The sequence below is a fragment of the Geotrypetes seraphini genome, chromosome 6 (genome assembly GCF_902459505.1).
Source record: "Geotrypetes seraphini chromosome 6, aGeoSer1.1, whole genome shotgun sequence".
Classification (NCBI taxonomy): Eukaryota; Metazoa; Chordata; class Amphibia; order Gymnophiona; family Dermophiidae; genus Geotrypetes; species Geotrypetes seraphini.
The window spans coordinates 246842669-246862758 of NC_047089.1; the positions used below are offsets into that span (position 1 = coordinate 246842669).

A 20090-nucleotide genomic window follows, 5' to 3' on the forward strand; every position below is an offset into this window, starting at 1 on the left:
CCATTGCCCGCAGTGATCACCCCAACCCAACAGGCTGGCATCCGTCATAAGAGTTAACCAATCTAAGATCCGAAGAAGCTTGCCCTGGTGGAGAACCTCTCCCTGAAGCTACCAGTGCAGACTGGTTCCATCCAGGGGAGCGGCATCTGAAAGGGATGATATTGCGGAGACCACCAAAAGAGGAGGGACTCCTGTAGAGCAGTGTTTCTCGACTCGGACAGGACGAAACAGAACGGGTGGTTCAGATGCTCACGAAGTTATTGAGAGACTTCACTGGAATCCACCAGCGGTGCAGGTAGAGGAAAGCACAGCTAATCATTTCCACAGAGTTTGCAAAAAAGGACAGCAGCCTAACAAACAATGACCTCTGCAACCTCCAACTGGCCATAATTGTCGTCCAGGCGCAGACCAGCCTGCAGGAGATTCTCCTCACACATCCCACAGCATCCATCGAGGCCGGGCCTCACCGTTCCCGCCCTCTCTCCTGCGCCTGCGCACAGGACCATCACCTGACGCTACTTCCACTCGCGCCCCTGAAATAGGGGCGCAGGCGCCCGCCCTCGCGCCCACTTTGCTGCCTTGATAACGGACCAGCGCTGACGCGCCTGCGCATTGCCGGCGCGGCGTTTCTCCTCCTCGTCATCGTCGTCGTCCTCTTCCTCCTGTTCTGGTGCGTGCGGGCGACAGTCGGGCGTTTGTCCCTTGGCCCCGAGGCGGGTGGTTTCCAATGGGGAGCCGCCCGGAGGACAACGGCACGCGCTGCGGCCTCTGGAGCTCGCCCCGGGACGACGCTTATCGATGCGTAAGTAAAGCTGTGCGTTAGCGGAGGGGGTTGACAGGGAGAGGAGGAGGACTCGCTCCCCGTCAGCTGTGGCCCCGCCCCATGTCCCAGAAGGCGCTGCGGCGGGGGCTGGGTCTCACGCGCGCTCATGTGATTGGCTGGTGGCAGTGGCAGAAAAGGAAAGCCAGGTCTTGCTCCCTTTCGTTTGTATTTGTGCGAAAACTATCATGACCTGAGGTCAATGTTGCTAAACCACCACTAAAAAAAAATAAAAGGTACCGATGTGGTTGTGTAAAAATGAACATTCCAACAAAAAACTTTATATTAAATGGATATTCTATAGATCAATATATATATATCAAAAACTAAGTATTCATAAATACGTAAGGAAATGAATATACATTGATGATTGTTATAATGTTTTCTGCTCTTATAATTTCTGCTACTACCACCTCTACTTTGTAATTAGATATACATGATGGGTGTCTTCACCGGCTTAACCTGTGCTTCATTGGAAGCTCTCTTTTTGTTTTTATATTGTTATGCTTTCTAAAACCAATAAAATTTTCTTGAACTAAAAACAAACAAACAGCCAACTAAGTATTCAATGTTTTTTGATATATATATATATATGTGTAAAATATGAAACCATAACTGCAGCTATTTGTAGACGGCACAATTCACAGTTCTTGGCGGTTTACAAGATAACCTACACTAAGGGCTCCTTTTATCAAGCCGCGCTAGCGGTTTAACTTGCGTAATAGTGCACGTTAAACCGCCGGCTGCGCTAGCTGCTAACGCCTGTCTTGAGCGGGCGGTAGTTTTTTGGCCAGCGCGGGGGTTAGCGCGTGATTAAAAGTCACACGCGCTAACCCTGCTAATGCGGCTTGATAAAAGGAGCCCTAAATCAAGAGAATCCACTATTCAAAAGTAGTAGTAGCAATTAAACTCAAGCAACAATTTAATGATTTAATCATATCATAATATTTAATAATAAAAATATTCCAAAAACTCAGAGGAAGGAGCAAAGAATTTCATAACATTTGCACGATAATACATCAAACATAAACATGGGGTCCTTTTATCAAGCTACGATAGGGGTTTAACGCGCGTAATAGCGCACGTTAAACCGCCGGCCGCGCTAGCCGCTAACGCCTGTCTTGAGTGGGCGGTAGTTTTTTGGCCAGCGCGGGGGTTAGCGCGTGATGAAATGTCCGACGCGCTAACCCCGCTAGCGTGACTTGATAAAAGGACCCCATAGTAATCTGCTTGAAGTTTCTTCCTGTAGATGTCTGATATTCAAAACGACAAATTTTTCATTTTGGCTGTTCAGAGCATGCCATGCTGCAGCGCTCTCTGAAACAAACGTTCTTACTGAGTTTTACATGAATGAGGACATGAGAAACTTCATGCTTATTTTGTTTTGAAAGTTATTAACCGAAATATTGTTAAATGGGAAAAAAAAGCTTAATTCCAATCCATGCTAGAACCATGTGCTGTCTCATTGGTTTAGGTTTCAGGATCTCTGCAGTGAACACTTTTGCATTGCTTGCAAATACATCAGGCTCTCAAACTAGTTTGGGATTGGTGTTGTTTTGGGTGGGCATGGGGATCAGCACCCCCTCAAAAGTTGCGGATGCTAATACTGAACTGATTCCCTCACTGCCACTGCTTCCTTACACTTTGCTCCCACCTCCCCTGAAAAATAAGCTATGAATACATCTGTGGCGTGGCCAGGACCGATTTCTTTGGTGGGGCCAGAGGTTAACATGAATGGTCAGTTGACAGTACAGATGTTAACCTCCTTCAGTTCTCTCTTACTATCCTGTGCTGCTGCTGCTGGACTTACAGGATGAGTCTGACTCCAAAGGAGAGGGGGAGGGGAGCCAGCACTCAGGCTTGCCTTTGGCCATACCTCTGCATTGCTTCAGATTACTTGTAAGGAATGAGAATGCTTGAGTCTCTGGAAAGCATGGAACTGGTTGTTAGGGAGCTAGTTGGTTTGTTTGTTTGTTTTTAATTAGTTGTGATACTGAATTAGTTTGCTATGAATAAATGCTATTTTGCATTTGCTAATGAAGAAGCCTGTATGCTCAGTTCTAAAGTGAGCTTCTTAACTGATGTTGAGGAAAGGACAACTTTCAAAATTTATGTAAAGTTATGTAATTTTGTGCAAGTGTAGCCATTATAAATGAAGTCCAAAAATATGGAGAAAATCAAATACTTCCATAGATTACCAATGAAAAAAAAGAATAATGAGTGAGAATGACCAACCAGAGAGTCCAGGTGTGGTCATAAGCAGAATCCTTTATTGATTCGTCATCCAACCCAAAGACATACACAAACTTGACTGAAATCAGACTCCACATGGGCCGTGTTTAAGCTAATCAGCCTTTATCAGGGGCCTATATAACAATGCATTAATGTGTGCTTATTTTCAAAGCATATTTATTTATTGGGATTTATGAACTGCCTTTTTCATGAAGAGATTCACCCAAAGTGATTTAACAGTACTGACACCTCCTTAATCAGGTACTCTTAAGTATTTTCCCTATCTGTTTCAGCAGGCTTACAATCTAACTTTAGTATCTACGGCAATGGAGGTTAAGTGACTTGCCAAGAGTCACAGGGAGCAGGCTGGGATCAAACTCACAACTTCAGGGTCCTGAGGCAGCATCACTGATCACTAGGCCACTCTTCCCCTCCATCCAGTGCTTGAAAAGTCTAAATCCTGATTTTGCAAAGGAAGAAAAGGGATGTCCAACACTGCAGTATGTCCAAATAGCAAGAGGGTGTGATTTGGGAAGGATTAAGGAGGGCCCAAGATCAGGATATCCAATAGTGATTACCAAATGGGAAGAAATGTCTAGGTCTAAAAAGAAGGATCAAGGCATGACACCTCCTTAATCCCCCAGTGGCTGCTGTCCCCCTTCTCTCTCCCCTTCTGAAAGGGGATACCAGGTTCTATGACATCTACAGGTGTTATGGGCATTCTTAACAAAGCAGGAAAAAAAGTCTAGTGGTTATTGTGGAGAACTGTGAACCCAGATTCAAATCCTACTTCAGGTTCTAGTATTTTTATTATGAGCCCTACAGGAACAGAAAAATACTTACTATATCTGAATATATAAGCCGCCTGCAAGCCTGACTTCAGCTACAGTAGATATTTTTCTGTTCCTGGAGGGCTCACAATTTAAAAATAACACTGGGTTTTACTAAGCAGTTTTTTACTAAGCAGGTTTTTACTAAGGCCAGCGAGGTAAAACTCCAACTCTAATAGGAATTCAATGAGCGTCGGAGCATTTACCTCACCAGCCCGCGGTAAAATGCTCTTATGCTGCTTAGTAAAAGGAGCCCTAAGAGTTAAAGTGGCTCACATGGCTCACAGACAATTGCGCTAACCACTAGGCTGTCTCTGTGACCATTTGCTAAGAATGCTGCCATGCTGAAAGTCATGTCCTTTGTTTTTGCCGTTCATCATTTGGCCATTCCAGTTTGTTAAAATGGCCATTCATGGTGGATGACTCCAGCACACGAATGTCTGTCTCACATTCAAAATACCTGCGAGATGGACGTCGGTTTCAGATGTTATGATCTGAATGTCCTTATTCTGACTTTGATGTCTTTTTGAAAATGCCTCTCTTTGTGTTAATGAGCCCTTTCTAAACAATTAGAATGTGAAGTTCCCTCTGGATTTCTGGTGCTTCACACATTAAACTCTGATGTTTCCTAGCTCTAATTTAAAAAGGAGAGGGACCACTGGAATCATCGAAAAAGAAAATAAAGAAAAATTAGTGGGCAATCATTGTTTATCAAACCTCCTAACTTGTTATCTCCATTTTGCTCCTTATAATATTTTAGGTACTCTCTAAGAAAGGTAAAATTAGTGGGATTTTTACAATTGCAGTAGAATGGCTTTCAAATTAAAATGATTTGATATGGACAATTCTCTGCTCCCATGAGACCTCCAGACTAACTAGTAATGACTTTGATCACACCTAGAACTTTGATCTCACTTATTTACGGTCAAGTGTCTTTATAAATTGTTAGTCCTTGAAGAACTTTTCCTAGCATTGAAGAGGAATGAAAGGAGCGTCCCTTCCAGTATCTCATCCAGGTCCTCCATCTTTTAGCGCTGCTGGGGGAAGAGAATGGCAGTAATTGATGTGAAAGAACGATGATAAAAAATCCTACTGATGGACACTGCATTTTGGGGATTGGGAGAGTAGAGAACAAGGAAAGGCAGTTTGAAAGTGTTATTGTTAGAAATGCTATAAAACTCTTCAAATTGGGAAGTGGTGTTACTATAACCACAAATTCCGTTACGTCCCTTCTGGATTCAGTACGCTAGGGGTTTTCAATCTTTTCCCGCAATCCAGGAGTTGCAGAAATCCAAACACTTTCCTGAGCACATGCTCCTCCCACCTCAGAGCGAGAGTTAGAGCCCCCTGTAGTTTCAATTTCTGCAAGCAATCCGTGCAGAAGTCTTTTGGATTTGCTCTGCATCTTTTCTCTTTGACACCCGGCAAGGTAGTGCATTTCTTCTTGAGCTACGCAGTCTGAAACTTCAGCAGCAGATCAGAGATCTCCTGAATCATCCAGCTCCCATGCCCTGGCATTATCTGTAGCTGCTGGGGTTCATGCCAGCCACCTTAGAGGTGGTCCTTAGAGGTGGCGCACTTGTGACCTGTACAGAAATCTCTCCTCTTTCAGTGATCTCCGCAAAATCATCACTTTCAGATGCCGCTTCCCTGGACGGAACCAGCATGTCGAAGTCTGTGCTGGTGGCTTCAAGGAGAGGCTGTTCGCCAGGGCAAGCTTCTTCGGATCTTAGATTGGTTAACTCTTATGACGGATGCCAGCCTATCTGGTTGGGATGGAGACCGCTCTATTCAGGAGCACTAGTCATAGGAACAGCCTTACTGGGTCAGACCAACGGTCCATCAAGTTCAGTAGCCCGTTCTCACGGTGGCCAATCCAGGTCACTAGTACCAGGCCAAAATCCAAGGAGTAGGAACATTCCATGCTACCGATCCAGGCACCATTTTTGCTTCTTATATGAGTATTTAAAAAAATATACTACTACTCTACTCTCCATTCAGTCGTGTCCAACCCTTGGATACTTTGTAGGCCAGTCCTCACTATTCTTCCCTGTTTCCCACGACTTCTTTCAATTGCTTGATGTTCATTCCCGTGCCATTCTTGATGGTATCAGGCCTTTGGTCTCCCTTGCTTCCTTTTACCACTGACCATTTCAAGTAGCACCTCCTTTTCTAGTGAATTCACCATCATCAAATGCCCAAAATAGGTGAGTTTCTGTCTGGTAATCTTGCCTTCTAGGGACAACTCTGGGTTTATATGTACAAGAATATCTTTGTTAGTGATCCTAGCTGTCAATGGAATTCCACAGCTCAAAGGTGTCAATTTTTCTTCTTTTGTGTACTTGTAGGCCTTTAATCATATTTATAAAATAGTGCGGATGTAGACACCTTCTTGCTCCTTTAAACCAGGCACCCTGTTGGAAAAATTACCCTCCACATGTTTTTAGAGGTTAGTATCAAACAATTATCAGATGCCCTTTGTTTAACAGCACAGGTCCCCATCCCGTTACGATTTCATCATTAGTTTCTTCAAGAAATCAAGGGAGACCTGGATTATGACTTATTGGCTGCTAAGTGGTCTCAGGATTTACAGAGACCTGTGACTGCAGAACTTTTGAAAAAAAAAGTATAAAACTGGGAGATAAGCTGTTGGTGTTGGCTACAGAAAAAAGATATAAATTTCTCTTGCGAGCTTATTTTTCTCCTAGCAGGGCATTTCGGGCTCGTCAACGACCTACGGATGCATGTCCAAAATGTAATGCACTTCATGCTACACTAGTCCATATGTTTTGGTCTTGTCCCTGTATCACTGCTTATTGGCGACAGCTTTTTGCATAGATTGCACAGGTATGGAACTGTTCATGGAGACTCCAGGACACATTTCTCTTTACTTTGAAAGACTCGACCGGGTTGTGTTGCTTTTGTGCGAAAATCTATACTTCATGAGCATTAAAGCTATTCTTCAATGCTGGTTGATGCCACAAGTACCTACGCTAGCTCACTGGAGACAATTGATGATACAAATGGCTGGGTTTGAGTGTCATGACATTGCTCATATGGACTCTAAACAAGGCACTTTGTTTACTCAATGCTGGTTACCATTTTGTAATACCTTGACCCATTCTGCCAGAAGTAGATTACTTACCGTAATTGAATTATGTACTGGTTTACCACCTGTTAGTGCTGCTGCTGCTGTTCCTGGGTGGGGGAGGGGCAGGGGGAGGGGTGCGTTTCCATTTATGTGGGTCTTGTTGTTTCTTGTTTTGTAAGCCTTTCTTAAAATTATTTTTTTAATAAATCTTTATTTATATTTTTAAACTCACAATAAGTATAACACAAATACAATCATTTTATACTTTAACATTACTTATTATATCATCAAATTATAGCTTTCATCAAATATCCCCCTCCCTTGTATCCAACAATATAAGTGAGGGGGATAAACAAAAGAAATCATAAAATATTTCCACCCCCCCCACCCCACCCTGGATGTATCCTTTCTTAAAAATTAATAAAAATGATTTCAAATAGAGGTTAGTATCAGATAGGAAATCAGGAGATTTTAATTTATACACTGAATTTTGCATAAATACAATTTATAAAATGTTTTGAGTGAAACTGGAGGGTTTACCGTGAAAGAGTGATTTGTCACTTTACTTGAATACTTCACTTTATATCCCTTCTAATGCTTGCAGCATCTGAGTGGTTTACAAGTACAATAAGATAATAAAAGGTAATGAGAGTTGATATATTGCCTTTTTGTGGTACAGTCAAAGCAGTTTACATTTATTCTATGCAGATACTTTCTCTGGCTCTAGACGAGGGATCTCAATCGAAGTATTGTATCTGGGGGCAATGGAGGCTGAAGTGACTTGCCCAGAATCCCAAGTAGCTGCAATGGGAATTGAACCCAGTTCCCCAGGTTCTCAGCTTGCTGCACTAACCACAATATAAAGAGAAAAAAAGGAAATGAGTGAGACGGAATAAAACAGTGTCTGCTGAGCTCAACCCCCTCCTACTCAATCCATCCCATCGAAGGCTTGATGAAAGAAATAGACTTTCAGTCGTATTAATAGGTCACCTATCACCGCTCTTTGCCGACATCCCCATCATCTCCCTTTTAGCTTTCAAAGAACAGGTGCACAGTGGATTTTCAGTATTTACCCCCTTGAGGAGTATGTGAAAGGCCTCTCTTGAAATTCCTGGAGAGCACGCTTATAGTAGCGAACGTCAGAGTTGTGATAAATCAGATGCCTGCCGAAGGCTGTTGTTGATAACTGAAAAGCGAGGGCCGGGGTGAGATTCTTCAGTACAAGAAGCAAAATCCTGATGGTGATGGAAGGTATAGTAAAGATGTCTTGTATAGATACTACGAGAAGCTGGAATTTGAGATGAAAGAGCCGACTGTTGCCCTAACAAGAACAATGCAGTCACCTCTATTAACCCAGCAATAAGGTCTGTCACTCTGACCAGAAGGAACTGGATGAATGGTCACAGCCACTACATCTGCTGGACGAGGCCCTTTCTGTCACAGCTCCAACCATATTTCCATTTTAATTGTCTGTTTTAGTCAGAGGCCTGCCCTGTGGAGCAACATTTTCTACTGAAAGAGCAGTAGACAAATAGCTTTGTGTTTTATCAAACAGGGACAGGAACCTGGAGATGCTTTTGATTTCCGATCAGTTGGTTCTCTGGGTTTAACCTCCACCCAGCTATTCTGTGCATGGTGTGTAGGTTCACAGTGTCGTCATATAGAGCACAGAAGCCCACCTGATAGGACAATAAAATTGCACATAGGTCATGCCACATGAGCTGACAAAGTTAGCGGACCCAGCACAAATTCTGGTGGTGCTGATATCTGCATTAACTATTTAACATTCCCCCCCCCCAATAATATTGTTATAAAACTCCTCAAATTGTCAAATGGTGTGACTGTTACCACAGATGAAAATTTCCGTGAAATTTCCACGTAAAGGTGATCCCCTTTTGCATTTAAAAGAAAAGGTAAATAAAGGCTGTAGAACTTTAGAAAGGATCAATTGCCCCAGAATATTTCCCTACCCTTTAAAATAGCTGCTGTTTGGGTATTTCCCAGCTCTCTCCTATTTTCTCTTTGTTTTAAAGACAAAAAAGGCAATTCTACAAAGGGAGCTGGCTAGTAATCTGGACAGCAGATTCTGTTACACTAGTATTCTACAAGTTGACAATGACATTTAGGCACTTACTTCACCATCTTTATAGCATGGGTATAGCCAAATCTGCCATTTTGGGTGGACCCACATTTAACCTGAGTAGGCCTTTTTCCCCCTCACCCCCATACTTACATGCAGGTTTTTTTGTTGTTTTTTTTAATCTTCCCTTCAGCCCCTGCATCCATCACTCCCTCCTCCCTCTCTTCCCTTCCATCTCCTCTGCTCCAAATTGGCGTGTGCTCCTCTAGGGTCCTGTGCCCTGTCAATCGATCTGCCTCTTTCTAAGGATCCCCCTGGGTGTACCTCAGAGATGCTGCCGGTAGCAGTTTCTATAGGCAACTGCTCTGGCTCTGCAGGCTTCTCGCTATCGCATCCCTGCTCTCGATGACGTTACTTCCTGTTTCTTCATGGGCAGGGATCTGGTAGAGGGAAGCTTGCATTGCTGGTGCAGGTTGACTAAAGATATTGCCGGCAGCGATTCCTATGAGATAGACCTGGGGGTGGGACTCAGAAACAGATGCAGGGCTGTGAATAGAGAAGAGACAGAGAGGGGAATGAGGCGTCACCACTGAGGTGTTTTAGGGCCTCTTGAACCCACCTGTGATGAAGCCACTACTCTATATTTGGTGTAAATGCACCCATCTAAATGCTACATCAATGTCCCAATGCTAAAGAAAATTATATCAAAGCCTCATAGGCTTCTAATGGGATTTGTGTACTGGGCAGACTTGCACTGTCTGTGTCTGTATATGGCCATTTGATGGAGGATGGGCTGGGAGGGCTTCAATGGCTGGGAGGGTGTAGATGGGCTGGAGTAGGTTTTGACAGAGATTTTGGCAGTTGGAACCCAAGCACAGTACAGGGTAAAGCTTTGGATTCTTGCCCAGAAATAGCTAAGAAGAAAAATTTAAAAATTTAAATTGAATCAGGTTGGGTGGACTGATTGGACCATTCGGGTCTTTATCTGCCGTCATGTACTATGTTACTATGTTTCAAATGAGCAGACTCTCATTGGCTTGTGACTCACCTCATTCTTCATTGAGCTACTATATTTTTATTATCATAACTGTCAGATAAAATTTCATTCTTTGTTTCTTACTTGTGTGCGTTTTCCCCCCCCCCCCCCGAAATATAACTTATCTTTTGTTCTTCTTGTCAGTTGTCAAGGGACCATCAACCGACATGGTCCATGTTTCGTAGTCACTGCCTCAGGGAGTTGGCCCCCTTTCGCTTGCTGTTGCCGTCCTCGCTGGCACTTATGCACACAGCCTACAGCAGTATCCCGCAAACGTTTTGACGCCGCGGCACGTTAAACTCGGTGCCATGGCTGGAGTGCGCGGACATTGACGCGATGCGTGTGACATCATCACATCGACATCTGCGCATGCGCCGAGGCCCTGAGCCTATTTCTATCCCGGTAGGGGTTAGTGATGGAGGAGAGGTGCCTCTCACTCTGACTGTCAGAGCAGTGTAGAGCATTCAGCGTGCCGGCTGGCATCAAAAATGTTTTGCACGGTTTTGTAAAATGGGCAAGTTATGCACATATTTGGTGCTATTCTATAACTAAGCCTATTTGCGCATGGCCTATTTAGAATGAGGGGGAAAGAAGGCAGCTCATGTTAGGATAGATGAGGCCTTATATTGACAAACTATCCCCCTCCTTTACAAAGCCATGTTTTTTTAGCGCAGGCCACCATGGTAACAGCTCCAATGCTCATAGAATTTCTATGAGCGTCCGAGTTGTTACCGTCCCAGCTGACGCTAAAAACGCTAGTGTGGCTTTGTAAAACTGATTCAAAATACAGCTGTCCGCCTCATTTTCGGCCTGAACAAATGGGAACACATCACCCCCTTCTACCACCAACTGCACTGGCTACCCTTCGAATCCCGAGTCCTCTTCAAGTTCGCCTGCATCTGTTACAAGACAGTATTTGGTCTCTCACCAAAATACCTCTCCCCACATTTCAATATGTATTGCATCAACAAGAAATCCCGCAGAATCCAGTTGTTTACCTTCCCCTCCATAAAATCATGCCAGCTCAAAAGATTCATCGACAAAACCTTCGCCTTCCAGGCGGCCAAGCTGAACCCTTGGCTAGCCCAAATGATGCTAGAGGCCCCGACCTACCTAGACTTCAGAAAACTTCTCAAAACACACCTCTTCCGCGAACAAGACCCTTAGTCCTTACTCCCCGCATACACTCCAACCCCCCCCCCACCCCCACCTCCCTCTCCCCCCCTCTTCTGGTTTCCCACTCCCTCCTTTTTATCTCCTAACCCAACTATGATAAACCTGTGCTAAAACTACTTTGCCTCCTTCCGCGCTACCTGCAATTCCAACAAAATTTTTGTAAATCCGTGTTCAGACCGGATCCTAATGTAACGGATGTGAACCGCCTAGAACTCTTTGGGTATGGCGGGATATAAGAACCTAATAATAATAATAATAATAATAATAAAAGAGAGGGTATGTCATGACTTAGCTGATTACAGTGCCATATATATATATATATGTCTTTAAAAAAAAATAATTATTATTGTAAATTGCTTTAATACCACTGAACAAAAGGAGGTATTGGTGATCTATGTTTATATTTATTCTTGATTTACATCTGTTATAGCGCAACATATTGGAGTGGAATGGGTAAACGTGAATTGTTTGTTTACTCTTTCCAAAAATACTAGGCTATGTGTAAATATTTTTATTAAAGTTTTCAATAAAGTGCCAGCAAACAATACAAAAACAAACAACAGAGATCTCAATAATGTGTACAAAATACACTATTACCCCAACCTCCCAAAAATACTAGTTTAGAGGGCATACAATAAAGCTACTAAGTAATAGATTTACAACAAAGCAGAGAAAATATTTCTTCACTCAACAAGTAATTAAACTGTGGAATTAGTTGCCAGAAAATGTGGTGTAAGAAGTTAGCTTAGTAGGGTTTAAAAAAAGGTTTGGATAATTTCCTGAAAGAAAAAAAAAGTCCATAAGCCATTATTAAGATAGTGTTTTAAGATAAGTACCATAAAATTTGTTTTACTCTTTAAGATCTTGATAAGTATGACGCCAAACTAAGCAATGTAGTGGGCAAAAGCACAACAGACATAAATTCAATGTCCGACAACATGATGCACGACCTACTCCTACTGGAGCGCTGGTCTAGGTCCTGGCAACTCAGCTTCAATGCCAAAAAATGCAAAGTCATGCACCTGGGCAGCCATAATCCATGCAAGACTTACACTAGAGAATGACACGGTGAAAAAATTGGTCCCCGTCACCGCCCCGTCCCCGTCTCACCATCCCCGTCACCGCCCCGTCCCCGTCTCACCATCCTCTTCACCGCCCCGTCACCGCCACTGCCACCCCATTCACCGCCCCGTCACCGCCACTGCAATCCCATTCACTTTTCTTTATTTACGTATAAAGGAAACATTCTTTAAAACTTTAAAACTTTAAAACTTAGTTAAATATTAGTTAATAACTATACAAAAACAAAACACGCAGAGAAAAAATTAATTAATATAAATTCTCAAAACTGACACATTTTGATCACTAAATTTAAAATAGTTATTTTTTCATACAGTTTTTCAATCACTAATCTTCCACCACCCCTGGGGCTAGCAATGCAAAAACAAACACGACATGTACTTTAAATGCTTACAATGTTAGCCTATATGGTAAGTAGACGCGGCCGCTGTACCTAATCGCGGCAAAGATCTCCCTGCCGTGATTAGCATAGTGACCGCGGCTACGGCTGCAAGTCTCCCCTCCCCCCAGCGATCACGGCAGGAGGGCACCCAACCCCTCCTGTAGACCCCCCCAACGGCCCCCCCGACAATCGCAGCAGAAGGGTACCCAACCCCTCCTGCCGGTCCTCCCAATGGCCTCCCCTAAGATCGCCGGCAGGAGGGTACCCAACCCCTCCTGCTGGACCCCCCCCAACGAACCCTCCCACCCCGGAACCCCCTTAGTCTTACTTTCCAAGTTGGACCGGACGGCTCCTCACACGTATGGCCAGCAGGCTTGCCTCCGTCCAAATGAGGCGGGCCCGCCCCTACCCTGCCCAACCCACAGGATCCTAGGGCCTGATTGGTCTAGGCACCTAAAGCCACTCCCGCTATAGGAGGGGCCTTAGGTGCTTGGGCCAATCAGGCCCTAGGATCCTGTGGGTTAGGCAGGGGAGGGGCGGGCCCGCCTCATTTGGACAGAGGCAGGCCTGCTGGCCAGACGAGCGAGGAGCTGTCCGGTCCAACTTGGAAAGTAAGACTAAGGGTGGTGTTTCGGGATGGCGGGGTTTGTTGGGGGAGGGACCGGCAGGAGGGGTTGGGCACCCTCCTATTGGCGATATAGGGGGCCGTTGGGGGTGCCGGTAGGAGGGGTTGGGCACCCTCCTACCAGTGAGGGCGATCGTCGGGGGGGGGGGGGCGGGTTCTATTGGCAGGAAGGGTTGATCTGATAAATGAGGAGCACGGTGAAAACACAGGTAAATAGCGGTTCCTAGAAGGGGGGACATTGGCCTGCGGGGACAAATCTATTCACCGTTTTTGCGGTCGGTGAAAGGATTTGTCCCCGCGTCTGCGGCGATTTGCTAATGAGGTCACCATAACCCGCAGCCAAACCGCAGCCACGCAGCGGTTCGCTGCGGGGATCGCTCCCCGTGTCATTCTCTAACTTACACCCTTAATGGCGAGATCCTAACAAGAACTGAAGCAGAACGTGACCTAGGGGTGATCGTCAGTGAGAACATGAAGACTGCCAATCAAGTGGAGCAAGCTTCATCCAAGGCAAGGCAAATCATAGGTCGCATACGCAGGAGTTTCGTCAGCCGTAAGCCTGAAGTCATTATGCCATTGTATAGATCCATGGTGAGGCCCCACCTGGAATACTGTGTGCTATTCTGGAGGCCACATTACCGTAAGGATGTGCTGAGACTGCAGTCGGTCCAGAGAATGGCCACCCGGATGGTCTCGGGACTCAAGGATCTCCCGTACGAGGAAAGGCTGGATAAGTTGCAGCTATACTCACTCGAGGAACACAGAGAGAGGGGTGACATGATCGAGACATTCAAGTATCTCACGGGCCGCTTCGAGGTGGAGGAAGATATCTTCTTTTTCAAGGGTCCCGCGGCAACAAGGGGGCATCCGTGGAAAATCAGGGGCGGGAAACTGCACGGGGACGCCAGGAAATTCTTCTTCACTGAAAGGGTGGTTGATCGCTGGAATAGTCTTCCACTTCAGGTGATTGAGGCCAGCAGCGTGCCTGATTTTAAGGCCAAATGGGATAGACACGTGGGATCTATTCGCAGAGAAAGGTAGGGGAGGGTCATTGGGCTGGGCAGACTAGATGGGCCGTGGCCCTTATCTGCCGTCTATTTCTATGTTTCTATGACCTTCAGTCTTATTCTGGTTCTGCTTTTGTCACTAGTCACCGGTCCACTGAAGTGTTAAAATCCTTCTGAAGCTTGCACTTCCTTTTGAGTGGGCAGTTGAGCTCCTGCAGCCAAGTTATTCAGAGCCAGTCAACATTTTCTCTTAATATCCATTTAATTAACTCTACTGCCCAGCATTGCTCTTGATATACAGCACATCTAATATTTAGTTTTCATCTGCATTTTTTCCTCCTAATGCCTTCTTGGTGTTTGAGTTGGTTGTATGCATTTTGCCTGCAGACTGTCTCTCTCAGCTGGGAACTCAGCAAGACAAGTTGTCAGATCAGCCTGAAAGGCTCTGAAAGCAGCCTAATTCAGCATGCAGTCATATGTGGGCTAATTTATCCATTGCCCTGCTCAGCCTGCCAGTGTAAAATGAGGCTTTTCAGGCAGCTGAGCTGAAGGCTGTATGATAAATGGAGTCCTTTCTATTGGTAGGAGGAGAGCCTAATTGTTTTATAGTATCGGTGAACTTGTGCATTTGCAGAGGAGGAAGATGAAAAGAGGCTGAGTGAAGACCATGAAAAAGCAATCTACAGTGTCGAAGGCAGGAGGATTGAATTGTTTTGGGATGTTGATATTCCTTGCTTATTCTAAGGCCACAGGAACAGTGACTTCTCACTTTGAAATGCACTTTTGTTGACTCTTCCCCATATCTGGATATTTGCTTTTTATAGCAAAGGTAATGGCAGTTTTGCACTGTGCTACCGATTGTTTTCTGACAGAGGTGGAAGCAGCTGAGTGAGGTATTACTGCTTTAGGTCATTTGCCCAAGGTCACGTGGTGAGTGGGGAGGAATGGAATTATCACTAAGGTTTCAACCAATGTGACCTGCATAGTTCTGCAGAGTTTTAGTTTAATCATTTTTATTAATATTTTTGTTACAGAATATAACAGACAGTGACCACGTAGCTATAATATAATCCAGCACATTGTATATACAATCGGTCAATGATAAAGCTTCAAATACAGAAAGTAAAGAAATAACATAACAAAACATAACCCAACTAACAAACTGATCAGCTGTGTGTACAGATCATTAATGATCTCATGAGATTATGAGAATATAAGACCACTAAAGAGTATCACTGAGAGTTATAGTATGGCCTATAGAATTATAGAGACTATGAAGATGAGATAAGAAATCAGGCCATGAGTTTTAATATGTTCTTATTATTTAATATTGTATCATACTTGTAAATTATGATCTATTAATTTTTATTCTGTAGGTAGTTAAAAGAAATCACAATACGTTTCTTTTCAAGCTGTTCATCAAATCCCTCTATGGTTTTGCTTTCATGTTCTCTACAGCTTATGCCAAACGTCCTAGTTCATTCAAGCATGGTGTCCTGCTAAGTTCTTCGTTTTCATAAGTTCCGCAAGTAGTAGGCAGACTTTCTTCATTATTGTAGCCTTCTCCCCTCTTACCTCTGACATGAATGATGAGGTTGGCGGTACCTTACAGTTTAACCAGTTTGAGGCTTGAGCTTTTGAGGACAAGAGTCTAGTTCAGATTAACTTGATTTAAGCTTATTTTGCTAGATGAGGGATCCATGACAATGTCCCAATTCTAGTACTTGCTTTTCTTACTGCCCAGAAGTGATATTGAGTGTCCAAGGAAGTAAACCATCTGTTATCTTGGCCTTCACTGGTTGTGTGGGCTGGGGAACCTGGTCCCTGGCCTATCTCCAAGCCATGCAGGCTACAGTTGCAACACTTGGTAGAGACTAATGGCCTTGCTCCCAGGTTCCAGTTCACGGACCAGACCTGGTAGAGCTCCGCAGTCAAGTTTCAAGTTTATTAAAATCTTATTATACCGCCAAATCAGACTTCAAGGCGGTGTACATATCATATTAAAATACAAGTGTTTAAAAAATACAGAGTACAACAAAAGTATATCGTACAAAGACTTAACAATGCAAGACTGACAAACTGGTACAGAAGGGAGGCGGAAGAACTACATTATTTAAAGAGAAAGAACAAGTGGAACGGACAATAGGAAGGGAGCAGATATCACATGAATCAATCATGTTCAGAGAGAGAATCCCTCCCCCCCACGTCCTTAACAGGACAGTTAAACTTAAAAGCGTCCTTGAATAGATAGGTTTTGAGATTAGGCTTGAAATCTAAAATAGTCGTGCCTTCTCTTAAATACTTTGGAGCAGCGTTCCACAAAGTGGGAGCGGTAATTGAAAAAATGTATGGTCACGTTGTATTAATATGTCTCAGGGGAAGTACAGCAAGAAGGTTTTAGGAAATGGAATGGAGGGTTCTTTGGGGATCGTGAGGAATCAGTACTCTGTTCAAGAAATCAGGGGTATTGGAAGAACGGATTTTAAACGTTAACAGAAGGATTTTGTATGCTATCCTGTGTTCTATGGGAAGCCAGTGGGCCTTGATAAATAACGGTGTGACGTGGTCATCGCCCATGGGAGATAACTTGGTAAGGCTCTTGGCTTGGTCCTTATGGGGCCTTTGCTACAAGGGGTATGGGTCCCCATTCCCTTCTTCTGAACCCCTTGTAAGTGGGCTTCCAGCAGCTAAAGATCTATTCTTGGCTTTTGATTTTGTTGACCACTCACTCTTCCTTTCTCACCGGGGAACTGGAAGTCGTTCCAGAGAGCTGGCTCCTGGGGCAAACCGAAGGCATCAGACTCAACTTGCTGCTGCTGCTGCTGGCCAGCCTGAAGATTCAATTTAGTTGAGGAGGTAGGTGGGGACAGGGAATAGACAGATGCACCATGCTGTGGAGGGAGGGAGAGAGAAAGAAGAATCTGCGGGGAAGGGGGGCTATGGAGAGAGAAAAAGAGAAAAGCACCCATAGGGGAAGGTTAGAGGGAAGGAGGGGGGGAGAGAGAGAAGAACTTGTTGGGGAGGGGGTTTGTGGAGAGAGAGGGAGATGAACCAAAGGGGGGGGGGGTGGAGAGAGAGAGAAGCACCTGCAGGTGGAGGGCTGGAGGGAGGGAAAGAGAGAAAGGGAATGGAGCTTGATTTACTTAATTTTGTTTCAGATATTCTTTTGATGAGGGCAGAGTGCAAAATGCTTAAAATAGCATTGTCATATCCTAAAAGGGTACAGGAAATGGGTGAAAGGTGTGTGTGTGTGTGGAGGGGGGCAGTGATGAGATTGGTAAAAGGAGGGCAAGGTAGGTGCGAGACTAGTAGGAGATGTGGCCAGGGATGGGCGGGGTCTTGTGTCCTTTTATTTTTTTTAACTTCACAAATATGGTAACCCTAAATCTGGTAACTCTTGCCTCTGTCCCCTTTAACATTTCCCTTGCTTGAGCATCATTCTTGCACATCTTTTTTGTTATGCAGATATACAAATTTATGTCATGTCTTCAATTTCTCCTCCATTGCTCTCCTTAATGACTGTCTCGCTCATATCTCTTCCTGGCTCAGTTCCAACCTTCTTTTCCTTATGATTTAAAGTGTTGGAGGCTTGTGCAGATGAGGGCAGAGCTTGCAGGAAGGGGACAGGGACAGAACTTGCAGAGACAGTACGGGATGGAGATAGATCCCATGGTGACGGAGCAAAGTGGTCCCTGTGTCATTCTCCAATTGAAATTCTAGGTGTTCTCTTTGATTCAAAGCTTGCTTTAACGTCCCAAATAAACTCTATTATCCACTCTTCATTTTTGCACGTTACTGCTTTTGTGGGCTTCATCCTCTCCTTCATACATCGCTTCTTCACCCACTCATTCTAGCTCTTGTCGTTACATCTCAATTATTATAATTCTCTCTGCTGGTCTCCCTCTGAACTTATTTCTGAAGGGTTAGAATGAACCTGTGTCTTTTTTGCAGATGACACAAAGATTTGCAACAGAATGGACATGCTGGATGGAATAGAAAATATGAGAAGATATCCTTGAAAGTTAGAAGAATGGCCTGATGTCTGGCAGTTAAATTTTAATACGAAGATGTGGGGAGTAAAAATCCAAAGGAGCTGTATATGCTAGCAAGTGAGAAGTTGATATGCTTGGACTGGGAGAGGGACTCTTGATGTAATAATGTCAAAGGATCTCAAGGCCTTAGCCAGAAGGATGCTGGGCTGGATAGACAGAAGAATTGCCAGCTGAAAAAGTGAGGTGTTAATGCGCCTGTACAAATCTTTGCTAAGGCCGCACTTGGAATAGTGTCTTCAGTTTTGGAGGCCATATCTTGCTAAGGTTGTAATAGATTTGAAGTGGTTCAGAGGAAGGCAACAAAAATGATATCGGAATTGCACCAAGAGATATATGAGAAGTGTGTGGTGCAGTGGTTAGAGCCCCAGCTCCAGAAGAACATAAGAATGGCCTTACTGGGTCATACCAATGGTACATCAAGCCCAGTAGCTCATTCTCATTGTGGTCAATCCAGGTACCTTGTACCTGGCCAAAACCCAAGGTGTAGCAATATTCAATGCTACCAATACAGGGCAAGCAGTGGCTTCCCCCGTGTCTTTCTCAATAATAGACTATGGACTTTCCCTCCAGGAACATATCCAAACCTTTCTTAAAACCAGCTACGCTATCCACTCTTACCACATCCTCTGGCAACACATTCCAAAGCTTAACTATGTTAATGATATTGATATCTGCACTGATGTACTATGACGCTCATTGATGTTCTGTTGTTGTTCTTTGTTTCATGTAACTTTTTGAAAACTCAATAAATTTTCATGGTAAAACAGAGCTTAACTATCCTCTGAGTGAAAAAAATTTCCTCCTATTGGTTTTAAAAGTTTTTCCCAATATTACAATATAGCCACGCCTCAGCCCAAGGGAATGTCAGCTTTTGTAACCAGAGTGCTCCTGATGGGGAAGAAAGCTATACTCACTAACTGGCTGTCCCGTGATCCCCCTTCTTATGCACAATGGAGATCCCTGATGATAATTCATGCTACGCTGGAAAGGAGACTGGTAGGAGACTTGGATCGTGGACCAGGTCGTCTATTTTCTCAGACCTGGGAATGTTTCTGGCGGGATCTCACCCCGCATGCCCGAAGTAGACTCTTGAATTTCTAAGTTTAACTCAGACTCACAGTTTTGATGATAGCATTGGACTCTTGGGGTGGGGAGGGATAGGGAGGGGGGGGGATGTGCTTGAACAGTTGTTTACTGGCTGATTCTGCTTCTTGTATTTGCTTGATTATAGTTGAAACAATAAAAAAACAATTGAACATAAAAGTATTTCCCTGTTGACTTCGAGTGTCCCCTAGTCTTTGTAATTTTTGATGGAGTGAAAAATCGATCTACACGTTTCCGTTCTACTACACTCGGGATTTTGTAGACTTCAATCATATCTCCCCCTCAGCCGTCTCTTTTCCAAGCTGAAGTGCCCTAACCGTTTTAGTCTTTCCTCATACGAGAGGAGTTCCATCCCCTTTACCATCTTGGTCGCTCTTCTTTGAACCTTTTCTAGTGCCGCTATATCTTTCTTGAGATAAGGAGACCAGAATTGAACGCAAAACTCCAGATGAGGTTGCACCATGGAATATTGGTCTAAAACTTTGAAATTCTTTTCTACTATCACTTAGATCAGAAACAGCATATCTAATATAATAAAACAGTAAGCCACACATGCGCACTCCCACCTGCGTGCG

General features: G+C 44.1%; 1 protein-coding gene across 6 annotated transcripts in view; it reads left to right on the forward strand.

Moving 5' to 3' along the window:
• Positions 1-421: 421 nt before the first annotated feature.
• The window catches only part of LOC117363042 (cyclic AMP receptor-like protein A), a 646660-nt gene continuing 626991 nt past the window's right edge, over positions 422-20090 (forward strand). For 2 of the 6 annotated variants that reach the window (XM_033950230.1, XM_033950233.1), the window contains exon 1: positions 424-802. In XM_033950230.1, coding sequence (XP_033806121.1) covers positions 728-802 — 75 coding nt within the window. In that variant the 5' untranslated portion in view covers positions 424-727. Of the gene's footprint in view, positions 803-14596; positions 15189-18310; positions 18469-20090 lie in introns of those variants that run through there. The other 4 variants (XM_033950234.1, XM_033950235.1, XM_033950231.1 and 1 more) reach the window with 4 other exon arrangements.